Genomic DNA, 17203 nt, shown 5'->3' with positions numbered 1-17203 from the left:
GCATACAGATTGAATAGGTATGGTGAAAGGATACAACCCTGATGCACCCCTTTTCTGACTTCAAACCACGCAGTCTTCCAAAGTGGCTATACCATTTTGCATTCCTACCAGCAATGAACGAGAGTTCCTGTTATTGGCACCAACATTTGTTGTTCAGTCTTTTGGATGTTAGCCGTTCTAATAGGTGTGCAGTGGTACTTCATAGTTGTTTTAATTTGCAGTTTCCTAATGACATGAGATGTTAAGTATCTTCCTATGCTTATTTGCCATCTGTTTAACTTCTTTGGTCAGATGTTTCCTTAGATCTTTTTCCTGTTTTTTAATTAGGTTGTTTTGTTTCTTACTGTTAAGTTTTAAGAGTTCTTTGTATATTTTAGATACAAGTCCTTTGTCAGGTATATGTTTTGCAAATATTTTCTCCCAGTCTATGAGTGACTTGTCTTTTCATTCTTTTAACACTGTTACATAGCAGAAATTTTAATTTTAATGAAGCCCAGTCTATCAATTTTGTCTTTCTTGGATCGTGCTCTTAGTGTTTTATCTAAAAAGTCATCACCAAACCCAAGATCACCTAGATTTTTCTCCTGTGTTACCTTCTAGAAGTTTTACAGTTTGGTGTAAAGTTTTAGGTTTGTGATCTATTTTGAGTTAATTTTTTGTGAGAGGCATAAGGTCTGTATCTAGATTCAGTTTTTTGCATATAGATGTCCAATTGTACCAGCACCATTTGTTGAAAAGACTGTCCTTTCTCCAGTGAATTGCCTTTCCTCCTTTGTCAAAGATTAGTTGACTCTGTTTGTGTGGGTCTATTTCTGATCTCTCTATTCTGTTCTATTGATCTATTTTTCTATTCTTTTGCCAGTACCACACCGTCTTGATCACTGTAGCTGTATAATAAGTCTTGACATCGGGCAGTAGCCTCTGCCTTGTTTTTCTCCAGTATTGTGTTGACTATTCTGGGTCTTTGCCTGCCCATATAAAATTTAGAATTAGTTTGTCAGTATTCCCAAAATAACGTGGGGATTTTGACTGGGATTGTGTTGAATCTATGGATCAAGTTGAGAAGAATTGATATAATTGAGTCTTCCTTTCCATGAAACATAAAATATCTCTCCATCTATTTAGATCTTGTTTGATTTCTTTCACCAGACTTCCTTATATGGATTTTGTGTATACTTTATTATATTTATACCTAAGTATTTCTTTCCTTTTTATTTTTCGGTGCTAGTGTAAATAGTGTATTTTTCATTTCAAATTCCAGTTGTTCATTGCTGGTATATAGGGAAGCACTTAGTTGTGATATATAATTCTTTTTATACATTGTTGAATTAAATTTGCTAATATTTTTTGAGGATTTTTGCATCTATGTTCATGAGAAATATTGGTCTGTAATTTTACTTTTTGTCATGTCTTTGGTTTTGGTAATTAGGGTAATGCTAGCTTTATAAAATGAATTAGGAAGTGTTCCTTCTGCTTCTGTTGTCTGGAAGGGATTGTAAAGAATTGGTATCATGTCTTCTTTAAATGTTTGGTGGAATTCACCAGTGAAATTATCTGGGTCTGGTGCTTTCTGTTTTGGAAGATTGTTAATTGTTGATTCAATTTCTTTAATAGATACAGGCATCTTCAGATTATCCATTTCTCCTTGTGTGAGTTTTGGTAGATAGTATCTTTCAAGGAATTTGCCCATTTCATCTAAGTTATTAAATTTGTGGGCATAGACTTTGTTCATAATATTCCTTTATTACCCTTTCAGTGTCCATGGATTCAGTACTAATCTTCTTTCTTTCCAATATTAGTGATTTGTGTGTTCTTTCTCTCTCTTTTTTTTTTTTCTTGGTTAGCCTGACTAGAGGTTTATCAATTTTATTGATCTTTTTAAAGAACCAGGTTTTGGTTTTGTTGATTTTCCTTCTTAATTTTCTATTTTCAATTACATTGATTTCTGCTCTAAATATTATTATTTCTTTTCTTATGCTTTTTATCTAATTAGCTCTTCTTTTTCTAGTTTCCTAAGGTGGAAGCTTGGATTATTGATTTTAGATCTTCTATTATATGCATTCAATGCTATAAATTTCCCTTTAAGCACCGCTTTTGCTTCATCCTACAAATTTTGATGAGTTGTATTTTCATTTTCATTTAGTTCAAAATATGTTTTAAGAAGTAGCTAGATGACTACTTTGACCCATGTGTTATTTTGAAGCGTGTTGTTTAATCTCCAAATGTTTTGGGATTTTCCAGCTGTGATTTCTAGTTTAATTCCATTATGATCTGAGAGCATTCTTTGTATGCTTTCTATTCTTTTGGATTTGTTAAGGTGTATTTTATAGCCCAGGATTTGGTCTGTCTTGGTGAATATTCCATGTGAGCTTGAGAAGAATATGTATTCTGCTGTTGTTGGATGAGTTGTTCTATAAATGTCTATTAGACCCAATTGATTGATGGTGCTGCTCAGTTCATCTGTATCCTTACTAATTTTCTGCCTGCTGGATCTGTCAGTTATGAGTGAATTTGCCTATTCTTGCAGTTCTATCAGTTTTTTTGCCTCACATATTTTGACACTTTGTTGTTAAGCACATACACATTAATTATTATTACGTCTTCATGGAGAATTGACTCCTTAACATTATATAATGCCCCTTTACCTCATAATTTTCCTTGCTCTGACATGCTTTTTCTGAAATTAGTATAGCTACTCCAGGTTGTCTTTTGATGAGTGTTAGCATGGTATATCTTTCTCTATCCATTTACTTTTAAATTACAAGGCATACTAAAAGTTAAAAAACACAGTCTGAAATACAAGGCAAGCATTAGAACCAGACTCAGATATGGCAGAGATTTTGGAATGATCAGACTGTGAATTTTAAAATAATTATAAACAATATGCTAAGGGCTCTAACAAGAAAAAGTGGACAGCTTGCAAGAACGGATGGGTAATGTAAGCAGAGAGATGGAAACTCGGGTAAGAAAGAAAAGTAAATGCTAGAAACCAAAAACACTAACAGTAATAAAGAATTCCTTTGATGGACTCATCAGTAGACTGGACACAAAGAGTAAAGAATCGGTGACATTTCAATAATGTGCCAAACTAATTATGCTGTGCAGAGTAGTCAGAAGCTAGAGAGGTAGCCTGGGGGCTTGTGACACATGTTAACAAATCCGGAGGTGGAACATTCTGAAGGTGAAAGAACCCTGGAAGGGTTTGAGTAGTGAAATGATGAGGTCCCACGCTGGCTGCAGTGTGAAGAATGGATTTATGGAGGCCAACAGTGGAGGCAGGGAGATGACCCTGAGGGCCTCATATGAAGGGTCAATGGAGGGAGCCTCTGGCTTTGTTTTCAGCCTGCGAGAAGTTTGGCATGTTTATAGGCTCAGAGAAAAGAGCCATAAGAAAAACAGAGGTTGAAGACGTGGGAGAGTAGAGATACCAGGTGGCCCAAGGCCCCAGGGGAAACAGGAGGGGGTGATATAAAGGTGCAAGTGGGCTGGAAGGAGGGAGGATAACTGATGGGTTGGTAGGATGATGTGTACGAGAAACTGACATCGTTTATACAATAAAACCTGTGAAAGCCGGAAGCTGTGTAAGGTGGAAACCTGTCAGAGAAGGAAAACGCAAATATTTCCCACTAAAACAAGTGATAGAAAAGTGGTAAGACTGCACCCTGTCAAAGGCAGAAAACTTGCAAGATGTGAAAGCACAGTCCTGTTTAGTTCCAGCTCTCACAGGTTCACTATGCATCCTTTTATGGTGCACAGAGGCAAAAATGAAAAGCACCAGTGTCCTTTCTTGAATCTTCGCCAACTGCTAAGGACTTGATCTCAATATTGGACCTTTTACCCAACAGACCATGAAGGCTGATATTTTCTGCTTATGTGTTTGCTGAAGGTAAAAGTAGCTGTCTCAACCAATACATCATTTAAATAAGAGGTCATGGATTGGATTGTGTCTCCCAAAAATATCTGTCAACTTGGCTGGGTCATGATTCCCAGGATTGTATGATTGTGTACCATTTTGTAATCTGGTATGATTTCCTTATGTGTTGCAAACTCTGTCACTATGATGTAATAAGATGGATTAGTGGCAGTTATACTGATGAGGTCTACAAGATTAGATAGTGTTTTAAGCCAATCTCTTGAGATATAAAAGAGAAGCAAGCAGAGACACATGGGAATCTCATACCACCAAGAAAGCAGTGCCGGGAGCAGAGCGTGTCCTTTGGACCTGAGGTTCCTGCGCTGAGATGCTCCCAGACCAAGGGAAGACTGATGCATCACAACGACCTTCCTCCAGAGCCGACAGAGAGAGAAAATCTTCTCCTGGAGCTGATGCTCTGAATCTGGACTTGTAGCCTATTCGACTGTGAGAAAATATATTTCTCTTTATTAAAGCCATCCACTTGTGGTATTTCTGTTAGAGCAGTACTAGATGACCAAGACATAGGTGATTTATTATTTTTGGCCAAAAGGATTAAATGTAACTCAGAAATACTAAAAAGGTCATGGGAAGAGATGGTTCCCAGTGTGGGCTCAGTATGTTGTCAGGTCTTCCGAGCGCTCCCTCTTCTGATGGTGTTGCAGTCGCCGTTATGGGGCTGTCCCCATCTCCACAGTGTGAGCAAGAAGGAGAAATCAGAGGTTGGTGCATCACTGGTGATCTAAGCAGATCTTACAGGTCCTGATCCCAGTAATTCCAACCAGAGTTTTGGTGCCGTTTTCTGCAGAAATGGAAGTCTGCCTTTCAAAATACACGTTGATCATTCCAAAGAAATGGTACAATTTCTCTTCCGATTGCTAATCAACAGTGAATTGGTGGTAACAAAGTCAGGATGCAGGAAAAGCCTGGTGGCTAATATGGCAGATTTAACCTCCCCACCACGTCTACATTTTTGTTCGCTTTATTATGCAAGTTTAGTCAAGTTTTAAAACATGCACATTGTTTTTATCCTCATTCCCACAGGTATTAGATATATATTTAAATTGATTCTTGTTTTTCACATTCCTTATTTTTATTTTCGCATTCTTATTTTGTACCTTTTGTTTTTGTATTTTGCACTGAGTTTTTAACCTATTAAATAAATTTTAATACCTACGTAAGAATCGGCATCAAAACTTTTAAATAAATGTATTTCAGAACTTTCAGGGAACGAATAAACAATAAGTTCCTTTCTTGTGTTTTTTATCAGTGTTTAGGGAAAGAGTTTCTGGGAGCCGTAGTTCCAGCACTAAGTAACCATTCGCCTCCGAGTCGGGATGACCTATAGCGCAGCCCGGAGGCCGTAGTGCGCCCAGGGGCCGCCAGGGGCCGCCAGCGCCGAACGCTCCTGACAGCGCCACTCTGTGCGTAGTCTGCGCGGGGTGGGCGTGGAAACCTGGCCCCGAGGCTACGGCGCAGTGCATCCTGGGTTGGCGTAGCCATGGCGGCTCGTGTCCTTTCCGTCTGTGTCGGCCGCCTGCCCGCGGCCTTCGCGCCGCTTCCCCGGCCCACCACATTCGCCGCAGTTCGGTCACTCAGCACCGCCCTGTGCCCCGCGGGGATCCGGACGAGACCTGGGGCTCCGCAGCCAATCTCGATGCTCGTGCAGGTGACTTGCGGTGACTTTGTTGGGGCCCCGGCAGGGATCAGGGATCGGGCACGCTCGGGACGGTGGCGGGGGCCAGGCTGAGACGGGAGGTAGTCGGGCCTTGGCACGGCGAGTTGGGGCTAGGGAGGTCTGCACGGGAAGGCTTAGGAGTCCTAGGCCGTGCAGCGGGACCTTGCCAATCGCAAGCGGGGTGACCCCGAGGGCATCTGGCTCGCTTCCCGACCCCGCTGCAGTAACGGGACTTGATTGACCTGTGCCGGGAGATTGGGTGATCTGAGGCCCCTGACCCTGGCCCCCAAGGCCCGGTGACGAGCAAGAGCACAGACTCTCTAGTCAGACCCTCGAATGGTGGCTGCCATTTACGGAAACTTTGCACACAAGTCGTCTCATCGCTAAACGCCTCGGTCTAACCCATGGAATCGAGATACTAGTCTCTATCTTACGGAAGTGCAGTGAGGGTTAGGTGAGATCAAGCACCTGCTGCGGTGCTTGGTAAGCTCTCAAAATACTGATCGCTGTTACATGTAGTGATAAATAGTAGCTTTCGATGATAGCTTTCTAGGGGATGGCTAATAACGGGTGCACACTGGCCTACAGCCTTCTCCAGAGTAGTTCTCTCCCTGGATTTCTGTCTTAAATTTCCCCTGTGGCATCTCTTGCTCGGTTCCAGGACTCCTGGAAGTAAGTGTAGAAAACAAGCAGTATCTAGCTTTCCTATCTGATGAAACGTGTGTGAGGCCAAAACTCTCAGTAGGGCAGTGATTGTCAATCCCAGCTGCAAATTCAGATCACCTGGGTAGCTTTCAACTCCCATCTCCACCCCACAACCCCCCATTCCGATTCTGGCTTCTGGGTGCTGTGTCTTCTGTAGCCTGTGGTGACACTATTCTCCCTTGGTTCTTCCCCTGCTTCTCTGCTCCTACCCTGTTTCCTTGGGCTCTTTCTCTACCTAACACGTAAATATCAGTGTGCTCCCGAGTTCTCTTACCACACAGTGTCCCCAAACTGCCTCTTCCACTCTCTTAGTTATTTCCTGTATTCCAGTCACCCCAAATCTCCACCTACAACCATTATTAGTCTTCATCTGGACTATTGCTTGTTTTACGCACTCCCCTTCTCAAATCCATCTATGCAACTGCCTGTAGCCGTAGCCATCGAGTCGAATTGAATCCGACTCATAGTGACCCTGTAAATAAGAAAAACAAGGGTAGTGGCCTAAAATGGAGCCAGGAAGTCTTATACTTGGTCCAGGTGAGCCCGGAATCTGAAACTGCCAGCAGCCAGAGCACAAAGAGAAGTTCCAAACAGTTTTGCAGGACACGGTATCCAGATGAAGACAGACCACTTGTGCAGGAAAAGCTTGGCTATTCCTGGTACTGGAGCCAGCCTGACATGTCTGACAGTGATGGACTCAGAGCTGAGGTCTGTCCGTGTCATTCATTCCCCAGTAAAACAAAGTCCTGGCCCCTGACCTTGGCCCACAAGGCCCTGCAGACCTGGGCCCTGGCTCTCTTCAGCCTCGGTGCCTGTCATAAGTGTACCACCTTGTCCTTTAATGTGCAGCAACAGGAACTCCTCATGTCTTCTCACACAGACACCCACTTTCATACCTCATTTTCTTTTGTTGGCCTGCCCTTCCCTCTCCTTGAATAGCCTGTCCCTATTCTTTGCCTGAAGCCCTGGTGGCACAGTGGTTAAGAGCTTGGCTGCTGACCAAAAGGTCAGCGATTTGAATCCACCAGCCACTCCTTGAGAACCCTATGGGGCAGTTCTTCTCTGTCCTATAGGGTCACTGTGAATCAGAATCGACTCGAAGGCAATGGGTTTATTTTTGTTTTTGTTTTTGGGGTTTTTTTTTGGCCTGGCTAACTCCAAGTCTAGTATCTCCTCCTTCCCTGCCTCTCAAGAACTGAATGACAACTTTTGTTACTGAAGCAGCCTAAAAATACCTCTGTCATGGTTCTTGTTACATTTTATTAAAATTAAAATGATCTGTTTGGATTGATGTTTTCCATTAAACTGTAAACTTAGGTGTAGGCCATGTCTTATCTTTGTATTTGCAGCCCATAGCACAGTGCTTGGTATATAGGAAATGCTTGACATACAGGTAAAGCTTGCAGGTTGCTGAGACGGTCATGTCAGTAACTTCAGATAAGACACTGAAACGTGTGAGAACAAGTGTGCGTATGGTGCAGAAGCAACAAGAGGGATGGGACTGACCCCCCAGGGAGCATGTCTCAAAGATGGTAGTTTCTCAAGCAGTCAGGGGGATGTAATGGCACGGACAGAGGCCAGGAAGAGCCTGACACTTGCTTCCTTGGGGTGTCTGTGGAGGGGAGAGCGCGGAGTGGAAGTGGGAAGACAGGCATATTGTGAAGGGTGCAGTATGCCCCGCTAAGGGATATGGTTGTTCTCCTCTGTGTAGACCACAGAGTGAACATTAAGCACATGTTTCTTGAAGGAGTAAATGAGACTCTTCCTCCCAGTCAGCCCAGCTGAGTGATCAGGTAAACTGATGGGAGAAAATGGGAAGAGTAGGGGTTGGCCGGGAGGTTTCTGGTAAGAACCTAGGGAGGAGGAGAGGGAATAGAGATCTGCAAGCAGGAGTTTTGGAGGCAGGTGAGGAGTTCATTTCCAAACAGCTGAGTTTGAGATGTCTGCCATGTGTGTGGAGCTGCCCGGTGGATGGCTCGTAGAGATGCCTTGAAAGCCATCTCCTTGGATTCCTCTGAGATGCCCTCAGCCAGACAATGGACCCCGAGTGCAGGGAGGATGGATTCTGCTGGAAACTAATTGGTAGTCACTCTTTGCCTGCAAACATTGCATTCTCTGATACCCATGGGAGGTGATGTACTTTTTAAACAAAGGGCTGATGAAACCTGTGTGAGGCCCAAAGTCTCAGTAGGGCAGAGAGAGTTTTCTCTATGCCCAGCAAGAAGGAGGCAATAAGACCCTCCAAGTAACTGTGTTGGGGGACCTGGAACAGGATACCTGACCTTTCTCTGCCTCAGTTTCCTCATCTGTAACGTGGGGCTGATAGTACAGTGTATCTCTAGGGGTTAGTGTTAGACCTAAAGGAGATAATGTACTTAAAGCAGGATTCAAACAGGTACAGTTTGACCCCCTGCTGAGAATTTGCATCTCTAACCCCAGGTATACTGAATCAGAATCTGCATTTTAATAAGGTCCCCCAAGTGATTCTTATGTATCTGAGGATCTTGTTAAAATGTAGATTCTGATTCAGTATATCTGGGGCTGGAAAGTCAAATGCTCAGCAAGGGGTTGAACCAGTTTCGAAGCCCTGACTTAAAGTGCTTGGGACAGTACAACAGCCTGGCTTATGGTAAGAAATCAATAAATAGACCAGAATGTGACAATTAATATAGACCAGAAGGGGAGGCATTAACGAGGAAAGGGAAGTCATGCGAGGGAAGGAACAGGATCAGGTACTACAGCCAAGGTCTCAAACTGGCAGATCGTTATCTTCATGATCTTGGTGGTGGTGGTGGTTGTCTTGGAGAAGGCTCTGACTCATGGCGACCTTATATATAACAGAAGGAAAAGTTAGCCGGTCCTGCATCATCTTTTTGACTCTAACAACCAAAACCAAACCCACTGCTGTCAAGTTAATTCCGACTAATAGCTCTATAGGACACAGTAGAACTGCGCCCCCCATAGGGTTTCCAAGGCTGTAAGTCTTTACAGAAGCAGACTGCCAACAGCTTTCTCCCACATAGCAGCTGCTAGATAACCCTGAATTGCATTTCCTATGTATGTGTCAGGCAGTGTTCGAGGCCTTTACATTTATTCCCTCATTGATGCCTCATAACACCCTATGAGGTTGGGACTGTTATTATCCCCATTTTACAGGTAAAGGAAACTGAAGCATAGAAAGGTTAAATAATTTACCCAGCGAAGAGCTAGTGCCAGGATACAAACCACTAGATACAGTCTACTTCTAGAATCTGAGCTCTTGCTCGCTACAGCTTACTGCCTTTCATGTGGACTCCCTTTTTGGTGCCTGCTTTACACTGGCATGTGGTCTCCAGGTGGAGACCCCTTTAATTTAATCGCATGCTACTCACCAGATCCTGTAAGCACTTGCTAGTGCTGCTGGGGACGATGCTGACACCTAGTGGACCACTTGGCTTGCTGTGCTCAAACATAGCCTCATTAGTGCCCTGGGCGCTGCGCACCTGTGGACCTCCCCCTTTCCTCTCCCTCTCCTCCGCGTTAACTCCACCTCACACTGTGCTTGGCATGCACACAGACATGTCCTCTGTTAGATCCTTCCACCTCAAGTTTCTGTTCTGTCGTTATCACTAGTAACTCATTTCTTCTCCCTCTTTTCTTCACTCCTTTCTGCTGCTTCATTTCATTTGTGCCTCGGAAACCTCTTCTAGTCATTGTTGATGAGCAGGCGTTGTGATAACGCGCATATCAAAGGTCTCCGTGATCCTTGCTGTAGTCGGAAAGGAGGGCCATAAATTTAGACAAAAGAACAGGTGCTAGCAGCCTCAAGAGCTCTTCTAAGTACCCGGAAATACTTTTAGAATATTCATAACACTCTTTGTCTAATCTCTTTACCTTGCTAATTAAACCTAATTTCAATGCCTGCTTTTTATGCAGGGTAAACATTTCTTATACAGAGGTATATATTAGCTTGGTTCACTTGGTTCATAGACCTTTGTAAGTCTTGGATCTGAACCACAATAAGCAAAACCACTTTCTATGGGGAAATGCCTTAAATCCTAATCGTGGACTTAAAATCTACTTTAGAAGGTAACCTAGCTTGGATTAGGGAATTCCATGATAAGCAAAATTGTCAGCAACTGTTTGTTTTCTCTTGTTCTGCATGGTGCCTTCCACAGCATTAGTAAGCCCGCTGACCGTATTACAAGCCGGCTGCCATCAGAGATACTGCTCTGTCATGACAAGAGCCTCATGACTTGGCTGGTGGCAGTAAGGCAGGCCTAGGTGAAACAGAAAGAGACTGGCATGTAATGACTGTTGGGCTCCCTCATCCTCTCCTTTGGGTTGGTGTGCTGGCTTCATTAGCCCCGGCCAAGGTCAGTATGATTACCTCTGAGGCTAGACTAGACCCGTCCGTGTGTGGGCCTCACTCTGAATTGCGTTTCACGTCACCATGACAGCTCTTTCCCCGTGGGCTATTTTGACTCGTCTGTCTGTTAGAGGTGGACATGCTCTGTAGAGGCAAGGGGATACTGAAGATGCCACGAGGAGACAGGCTCTTCTGCAGACCCTTGACGATTTTGGTAGCAGTTAGTCTTGTGGAGCAGAAAGCCTGCGGGCTAAACAGAGGAGTCAGAGGGGACCAGTCCTGGCTCTGAGGGGAAAAGGGGCTCATTTTTGTGCTGCTGAACTACTGGGGCTTCTGAGACTACTCCCCATGGGCAATGATAAGGGACCCAGCATTGTGACTCGGTGTGTCTTAATGCCACACTTAGAATTGGATGATGTGAGTTCTCTAAAGCTGTGAAAGCTCTCTGTAGGCTTGTACTTTTATGTTAAAGGACAATGTTTCCTTCCTTCCCTTGCTCTAGGTTCCTGGTAGAGTTACACAGTTGTGCTGCCAGTATAGCGACGCACCCCCATTGACCTTAGAGGGAATCAAGGACCGTGTTCTTTATGTCTTGAAACTCTATGATAAGATTGACCCAGAAAAGGTAATTGGTGGTGGTTTAATTTTTTTTTTTTTTAAGAATGAGTATTTACTAACATGGTGCAAAATTCAAAGGATTCAAAAGGATATTCAGTGAAAAGTCTCCCTGGCTCCCAGCTACCCAGTTCCCCTTCTGGGAGACAGCCAATGTTACTACCTTCTTGTATGTCTTTCCAGAGATATTTATTGCAGATATACACACATGTATCTATATGTATGTATTTATGTGATATACATATCTCCCACCTTTAAAAAAAAAAGTTGTTAGATGCCTTCGAGTCAGTTCCGACTCATAGCAACCCTGTATACAATGGAACAAAACACTGCCCTGCCCCATCCACAATTGTTGCTATGTTTGAGCCCATTGTTGCAGCCACTGTGTCAGTTTATCTCGTTGAAGGTCTTCCTCTTTTTTGCTGACCCTCTACCAAACATGATGTCCTTTTCCAGGGACTGGTCCCTCCTGATAATGTGTCCAAAGTACATGAGACGAAGTCTCGCCATTCTCACTTCCAAGGAGCACTTTGGCTGTGCTTCTTCCAAGACAGACTTGTTCGTTCTTCTGGCAGTCCATGGTATATTCAGTATTCCTTGCCAGCACCATTATTCAAATGAATCAGTTTTTCTTTGCTCTTCCTTATTCATTGTCCAGCTTTCACATGCATATGAGAGAATTGAAAAGACCATGGCTTAGGTCAGGCGCACCTTAGTCCTTAGGGTGACATCTTTGCTTTTTAACACTTTAAACAGATCTTTTGCAGCAGATTTGCCCAATGCAATATGTCGTTTGGTTTCTTGACTGTTGCTTCTATGGATGTTAATTGTGGATCCAAGTAAAATGAAGTCCTTGACAGCTTCAGTAAAATAACATAAGTAATAGTATAAACACTGTTCTGTACCTTGCTTTTTTTTAACTTAACACCTCTTCTTGGAATTTTTCTCATAGTGATTTTTCTCATAGTAAAAAATTCCTCCTTTAATAATTGAATTTCCTGTGTGGGTGGGAGAGTTTGTTTTTGATATGGGTTTTCAAAGAATTTTTCCTGGTGATCTTGAGGTATAAATTTAAAGGCAGGGTGATTAAGAAAACACTGTAATCTACAGCTGCCTACAGTTGGCCAACATTCTGCTATTCTTCAAGGAGAGGAATGCCCTTCTGAAGAGTCTTTAGTTTTCAGTAAGGGAGCAAGAAAAACCAAACTACCTCAGATGTCATTCAGAGCAACTATCAAAGATCTTACTAAAGCATGTAAAGTGAAATCTGTCACTAGCTTCTGGTTCAAAGCCAGGTTAAATGAGTTAACATATAAAGCACACCAAGTACCACGGTGGTATAGGTTAAATGGATAATGTTAGTTATGACCTCTTTATATATTTTTTAAAAAAAGGTTTCTATATAATTATCAAGTTGCATTGTACCATGCTGTTTGCTAACTCAGGAAGTAAATCCTGTCACAGATTAAATTTTCTGTTTGTGTTCCTTTCTTGCAGCTTTCCGTAAATTCCCATTTTATGAAAGACCTCGGCTTAGACAGTTTGGACCAAGTGGAGATTATCATGGCCATGGAGGACGAATTTGGTAACATACACAGGCTTAGTCTTGGATCTGCATGTAGTGAATCTTGATTTAGATGGATTAATCGAAAAGGAATGCTGGGAGTCTGAACTGGAATTTGAATCATACATTAATAGAAACGTAACCCCACCCCCAACCTGGTTAACCTTCGAGTGAAGGCAAATATCAGGAACAATGCATTTCCTCATTCATTCAGAAAGCAAGTAATGCAGGCCCCACAGAGTGCCCAGTGTGGAACTGAGGACTGTGTCCAGAAAGGGCCTGGGGGAGTATGGGACTTAGATCCTTGAGATGGGGCTCCAAGGTGGAGGGCAAAAGCCTCACCTATAGAAAAGCTGATGACCCCTTAGCACCCCTCATGAACTAGACCTAGACGTCCATGCCTTGAGAAGTAACAGGGTATGCTGAGGATAGGACACTCACCGAGTTCCCTGGCCTTGGTCTCCTGCAGTGCCTCGTATGTGTGCATAGACCAGTCTGCGGTGCAGGTGAGACCTTGATAAGGCTCTTTGGCTCATTTCTGGGTGAGCTGTTTGAATAGGAAGTCAGGGAACTTCTGAGCCATCCTGCAGAACAGGACTTAGTTAAAATTCCTCACAGATTATGTTGACTAGAGGGATAGTATAGGTTGCCTAGTGGCTAAGAGTACCAGATCTGGAATTGGACAGCCTGGCTTAGCCATGTATGAGCCTGGGCAAGTAACTGTACCTCTCAAAGCCTGTTTCCTCAGCTGTGAAATGGGGATAACAGTAGTAAGAACTGCAGGATTGGGATTGCTGTGGGGATTAAAGAGAACTTGTGTGTAAAATGTTCAGCACAATGGTCCAAAGCAAGCACTTAATAAATGTTAACTGTCAAAACCCAGCCATTCATGGTGGAATAATTTGGAAAAGGATAGTGAGAATGGTTGCACAACAAGAAAAATGTAATCAGTGTCACTGAATTATACATGTAGAAATTGTTGAATTGGGAGATGTTTTATTGTGTGTATTTTCACCACAATTAAAAAAATATATATACCAACCATTCATTAAAAGGAATGAAGCATTATACTTGCTACAACATGGATGAACCTTGAAAACATTTTGCTAAGTGAAAAGACAGACACAAAAGGGCACATATTGTATGATTCTATTTACAGGAAATGTCCAGAATAAGTAAATCCATAGAGACAGAAAGTAGATTGGTGGCTGCCAGGAGCTAGGGGAAGTGACTAATGGGGAGTGACTGCTAATGGGTACCAGTTTCTTTTGGGGGTGATGAAAATGTTCTGGAATTAGATAGCAGGGATGGTTGATAACCTTGTAAATATACTAAAAACCATCCGATTGTGTGGGGAAATTGGAACCTTTATCCATTGCTGGTGGGAATGCAGAATGGTACAGCCGTTGTGGAAAACAGTGTGGTGTTTCCTCAAAAAAACTAAAAATAAAATTACCAGCTGACCCAGCAGTTCCATTCCTAGGTATATACCCAAAAGACTTGGATGCAGACACTCAAAAAGAGACTTGTACACCAGTGCTCACTGCAGCACTATTCACAGTAGCCAAAAGGTGGAAACAACCTAAATGCCCATCAACAGGTGAATGGATAACAAAATGTGGTACATACATACAATGGAATACTACTCAGCCAGTAGAAGTGAAGTCTTCTTACATGCTACAGTATGGATGGAGCTTGAAGACATTATGCTGAGTGAAATAAGCCAATCACAAAAGGACAAATACTGTATGACCCCAAATATAAAAAGACAAGAAAAGGCAAATGTACAGAGACCAACGTTTATTAGTGGTTACCAGAGGTGGGAGGGAGGGGGAAGGGGGGGTCAGCAGTGATGGAAAAATCGCATTGATTGAGGGTAGGTTTGCATAGCCAGTTATTTAAGTGTTGTAAGTTGTACACTTGTAAAAAGCTGAATTGGCAAAAGTTGTGTGATAGATTTATTTACAGCGACAAAAAAAAAAGCTGCTACGACTGCTTATGTACAACCAAACACCTCATGGGATTTGGTTCCTTGGTTTAGAGGTTTAGGGTCATGGGTTTCATGGGACATCCCAGTTAATTGGCCTAATAACCTGTTCAGTGCTTCTGTTCTATCTCCTAGTTCGTTGCGTAGTGCTGGGGTCTTAAAAGCTTGCAAGCGGCCATCCAGAGCACAATTGGTCTCTGTTTACCTGGAGCAACAGAAGAGGGAGAGTCAGGAATAGGAGGAGGATATGGAATGTGTGGCTAATTGCCTCCATGAACAACTGCCTCCTTTGCCGGGAGACCAGAAGAACTGGATGGTGCCCGGCTACCATTACTGAACATTGTGATCAAAGATTCCACAGAAGAATCCTGATCAAAAGGGGAAAAATGGAGAACAGAATTTCAAATTCTCATGGAATCCAGACTTTCTGGGCCATGGAGGGTGGATGAACCCCTGAAACTATTGCCCTGAGATTATCTTTAGACCTTAAATAAAAAATATCCCCTGAAGTCTTCTTGAAACCAAACAATAGTTTAACTTATTTAATAAAAAAGTTCTGCCTTGAGCATCATGCATTTTTAAGAATTGTATATGAGATCAAAGTGACAACAGCAACTCAAAAGATTAGATAGGAACCTTAGGGGGCAGTGAGTTTATGTTAATGGAGGAAGAACAACTCAGAAAAGGAGGGTGAGAATGGTTATACAACTCAAAGAATGTAATCAGTGTCACTAAATTGCACATATAGAAACTTGTATGTTTTGCTGTGTATATTCTCTACAACAAAATAAAATTTAGGGAAAAAAATCCAGTTGTACACTTTAAAATGGTGAATTTTATGGTATATGAATTATGTCTCAAAAAAAAACCCTATATATGCAGCATGGCATACATACTGTTGAGAACATAAATGGCTCACAACTTAAATGGCATCCAGGGTTGCTGGAAATTTTTGATACGCCTGTGGGTGTTCACAGACGTGCCATATGCTTTCAGTTCTAAAGGATTTGCTTTTTCTATACTCACGTGACTGTAAATTTTTCTTTTAGGGTTTGAAATTCCTGATACAGATGCGGAAAAATTAATGTGTCCACAAGAAATTGTAGATTACATTGCAGATAAGAAGGATGTATATGAATAAAATATCAGGTAAATAATTTGACTTTTACAATGATGTTCTTCCATAGAATTAATCTGTCTGTGGTTCTTTAATAAAACAAGAGTCAGAAGAGATGGAAATACCCGACAAGAGATTTTCACTAGTTATAAAAGGTGGGCCTCCTCCCGTGGATTGCCTCTCAAAGGGGGCTGGCCCTAGTGGATCACCGTTATCCTCAAGAAAGGTTGAGAGGGGTTCATCCCCAGACAGGACGCCCTTGATTGTCAGCCCTCCGCATAGGGCAGTGTGTGGAACAAAATGCTGAGTTGGGTAACTTGAAAACACAGGGCCTCTGTTACCCAACGCAAACCCAGCCCGCTGTCTGGGAAGCTGAGGTGACCTGACTCCTAATAGGCAGGCTAGGCCTCATGGGTAACAGGATGGACACTTTAGAGTCATACACACCTGAGTTGCATTTCCAGATCTGCCATATTTGGTAAGCCTGATGACCCTGGGCAGCTGTTTAGCCTTTGTAAACCTCAGTTTCCTCATGTGTGAAATAGGGATAATGATAGGACCTACCTGAGGCTTTTGTGAAGGTAAAATTGAATAGTGTATGTAAATCACCTAATACAATGCAGAAGCCTCTCACTTAATATTAGCTATTGTTAGTTTCTAGAGTCAAATGATAAGATTTTTTAAATTATAACATTCTATTCATGTCTATAACTTTAGTCACCCTAGATTTAGTACCTCAAAGACTGCAGCTTAAAGTCAGTAACAATGCACTAGTGAGATGCACTGAACTGATTTTGTCTTTGCCAGACCACCTTTCTTCCCTGAGAGAAGACGCAGATGACTGGCGAGTGTCTGCAAGCGAGAAGGCATATTGGCATCATTGCTGACTTGGACAGAGTAATTCTGTTGGACTTGTATTTAAATTGTCTTAAGTGTTTTGCGGTTTGAAAATAAATCTATAAAACAAGTTTTTCAGTCTTCAGTGTTTCAAGGGTGTCTATAAAGGACCTTTTTACATTGACATTGCTTAATATTTTTAAAGATTTGCCTGATCTGCCATTGATATTCATGCATATCAAAAATACGACTTTTACAGCAGTGTATTTTCAATAAGTTTCTTTCCCTCCTTCACTATAAGAAATGAATGTGTTAGTGATAAAAGGCCTTTTTTTGACCTCCAAAAGATTTTTTAGTTGTTGTTCCATTAGTTATCTGATCCTGGGGCTGAGAGCAGCATGTGGGACTGGTTTTTCATCCCTGCCCCAAGTATCCGTCT

At 42.4% G+C, this 17203-nt stretch overlaps 1 protein-coding gene across 1 annotated transcript; it reads left to right on the top strand.

Annotated features, from left to right (window-relative positions):
• Positions 1 to 5392: 5392 nt before the first annotated feature.
• Positions 5393 to 16892, top strand: NDUFAB1 (NADH:ubiquinone oxidoreductase subunit AB1). The gene is made up of 5 exons (XM_004373337.1): positions 5393 to 5582; positions 11147 to 11269; positions 12757 to 12844; positions 15860 to 15959; positions 16735 to 16892. The coding sequence occupies exons 1-4, from the start codon at positions 5415 to 5417 to the stop codon at positions 15949 to 15951; spliced, it is 471 nt and encodes a 156-aa protein (XP_004373394.1). The 5' UTR covers positions 5393 to 5414; the 3' UTR covers positions 15952 to 15959; positions 16735 to 16892.
• Positions 16893 to 17203: the final 311 nt, after the last annotated feature.

This window comes from Trichechus manatus, unplaced genomic scaffold (assembly GCF_000243295.1).
Source record: "Trichechus manatus latirostris isolate Lorelei unplaced genomic scaffold, TriManLat1.0 scaffold00024, whole genome shotgun sequence".
Taxonomy (NCBI): Eukaryota; Metazoa; Chordata; class Mammalia; order Sirenia; family Trichechidae; genus Trichechus; species Trichechus manatus.
Note: the sequence above shows the minus strand (reverse complement) of the source record. Positions and strands in the feature narration are given on the sequence as shown.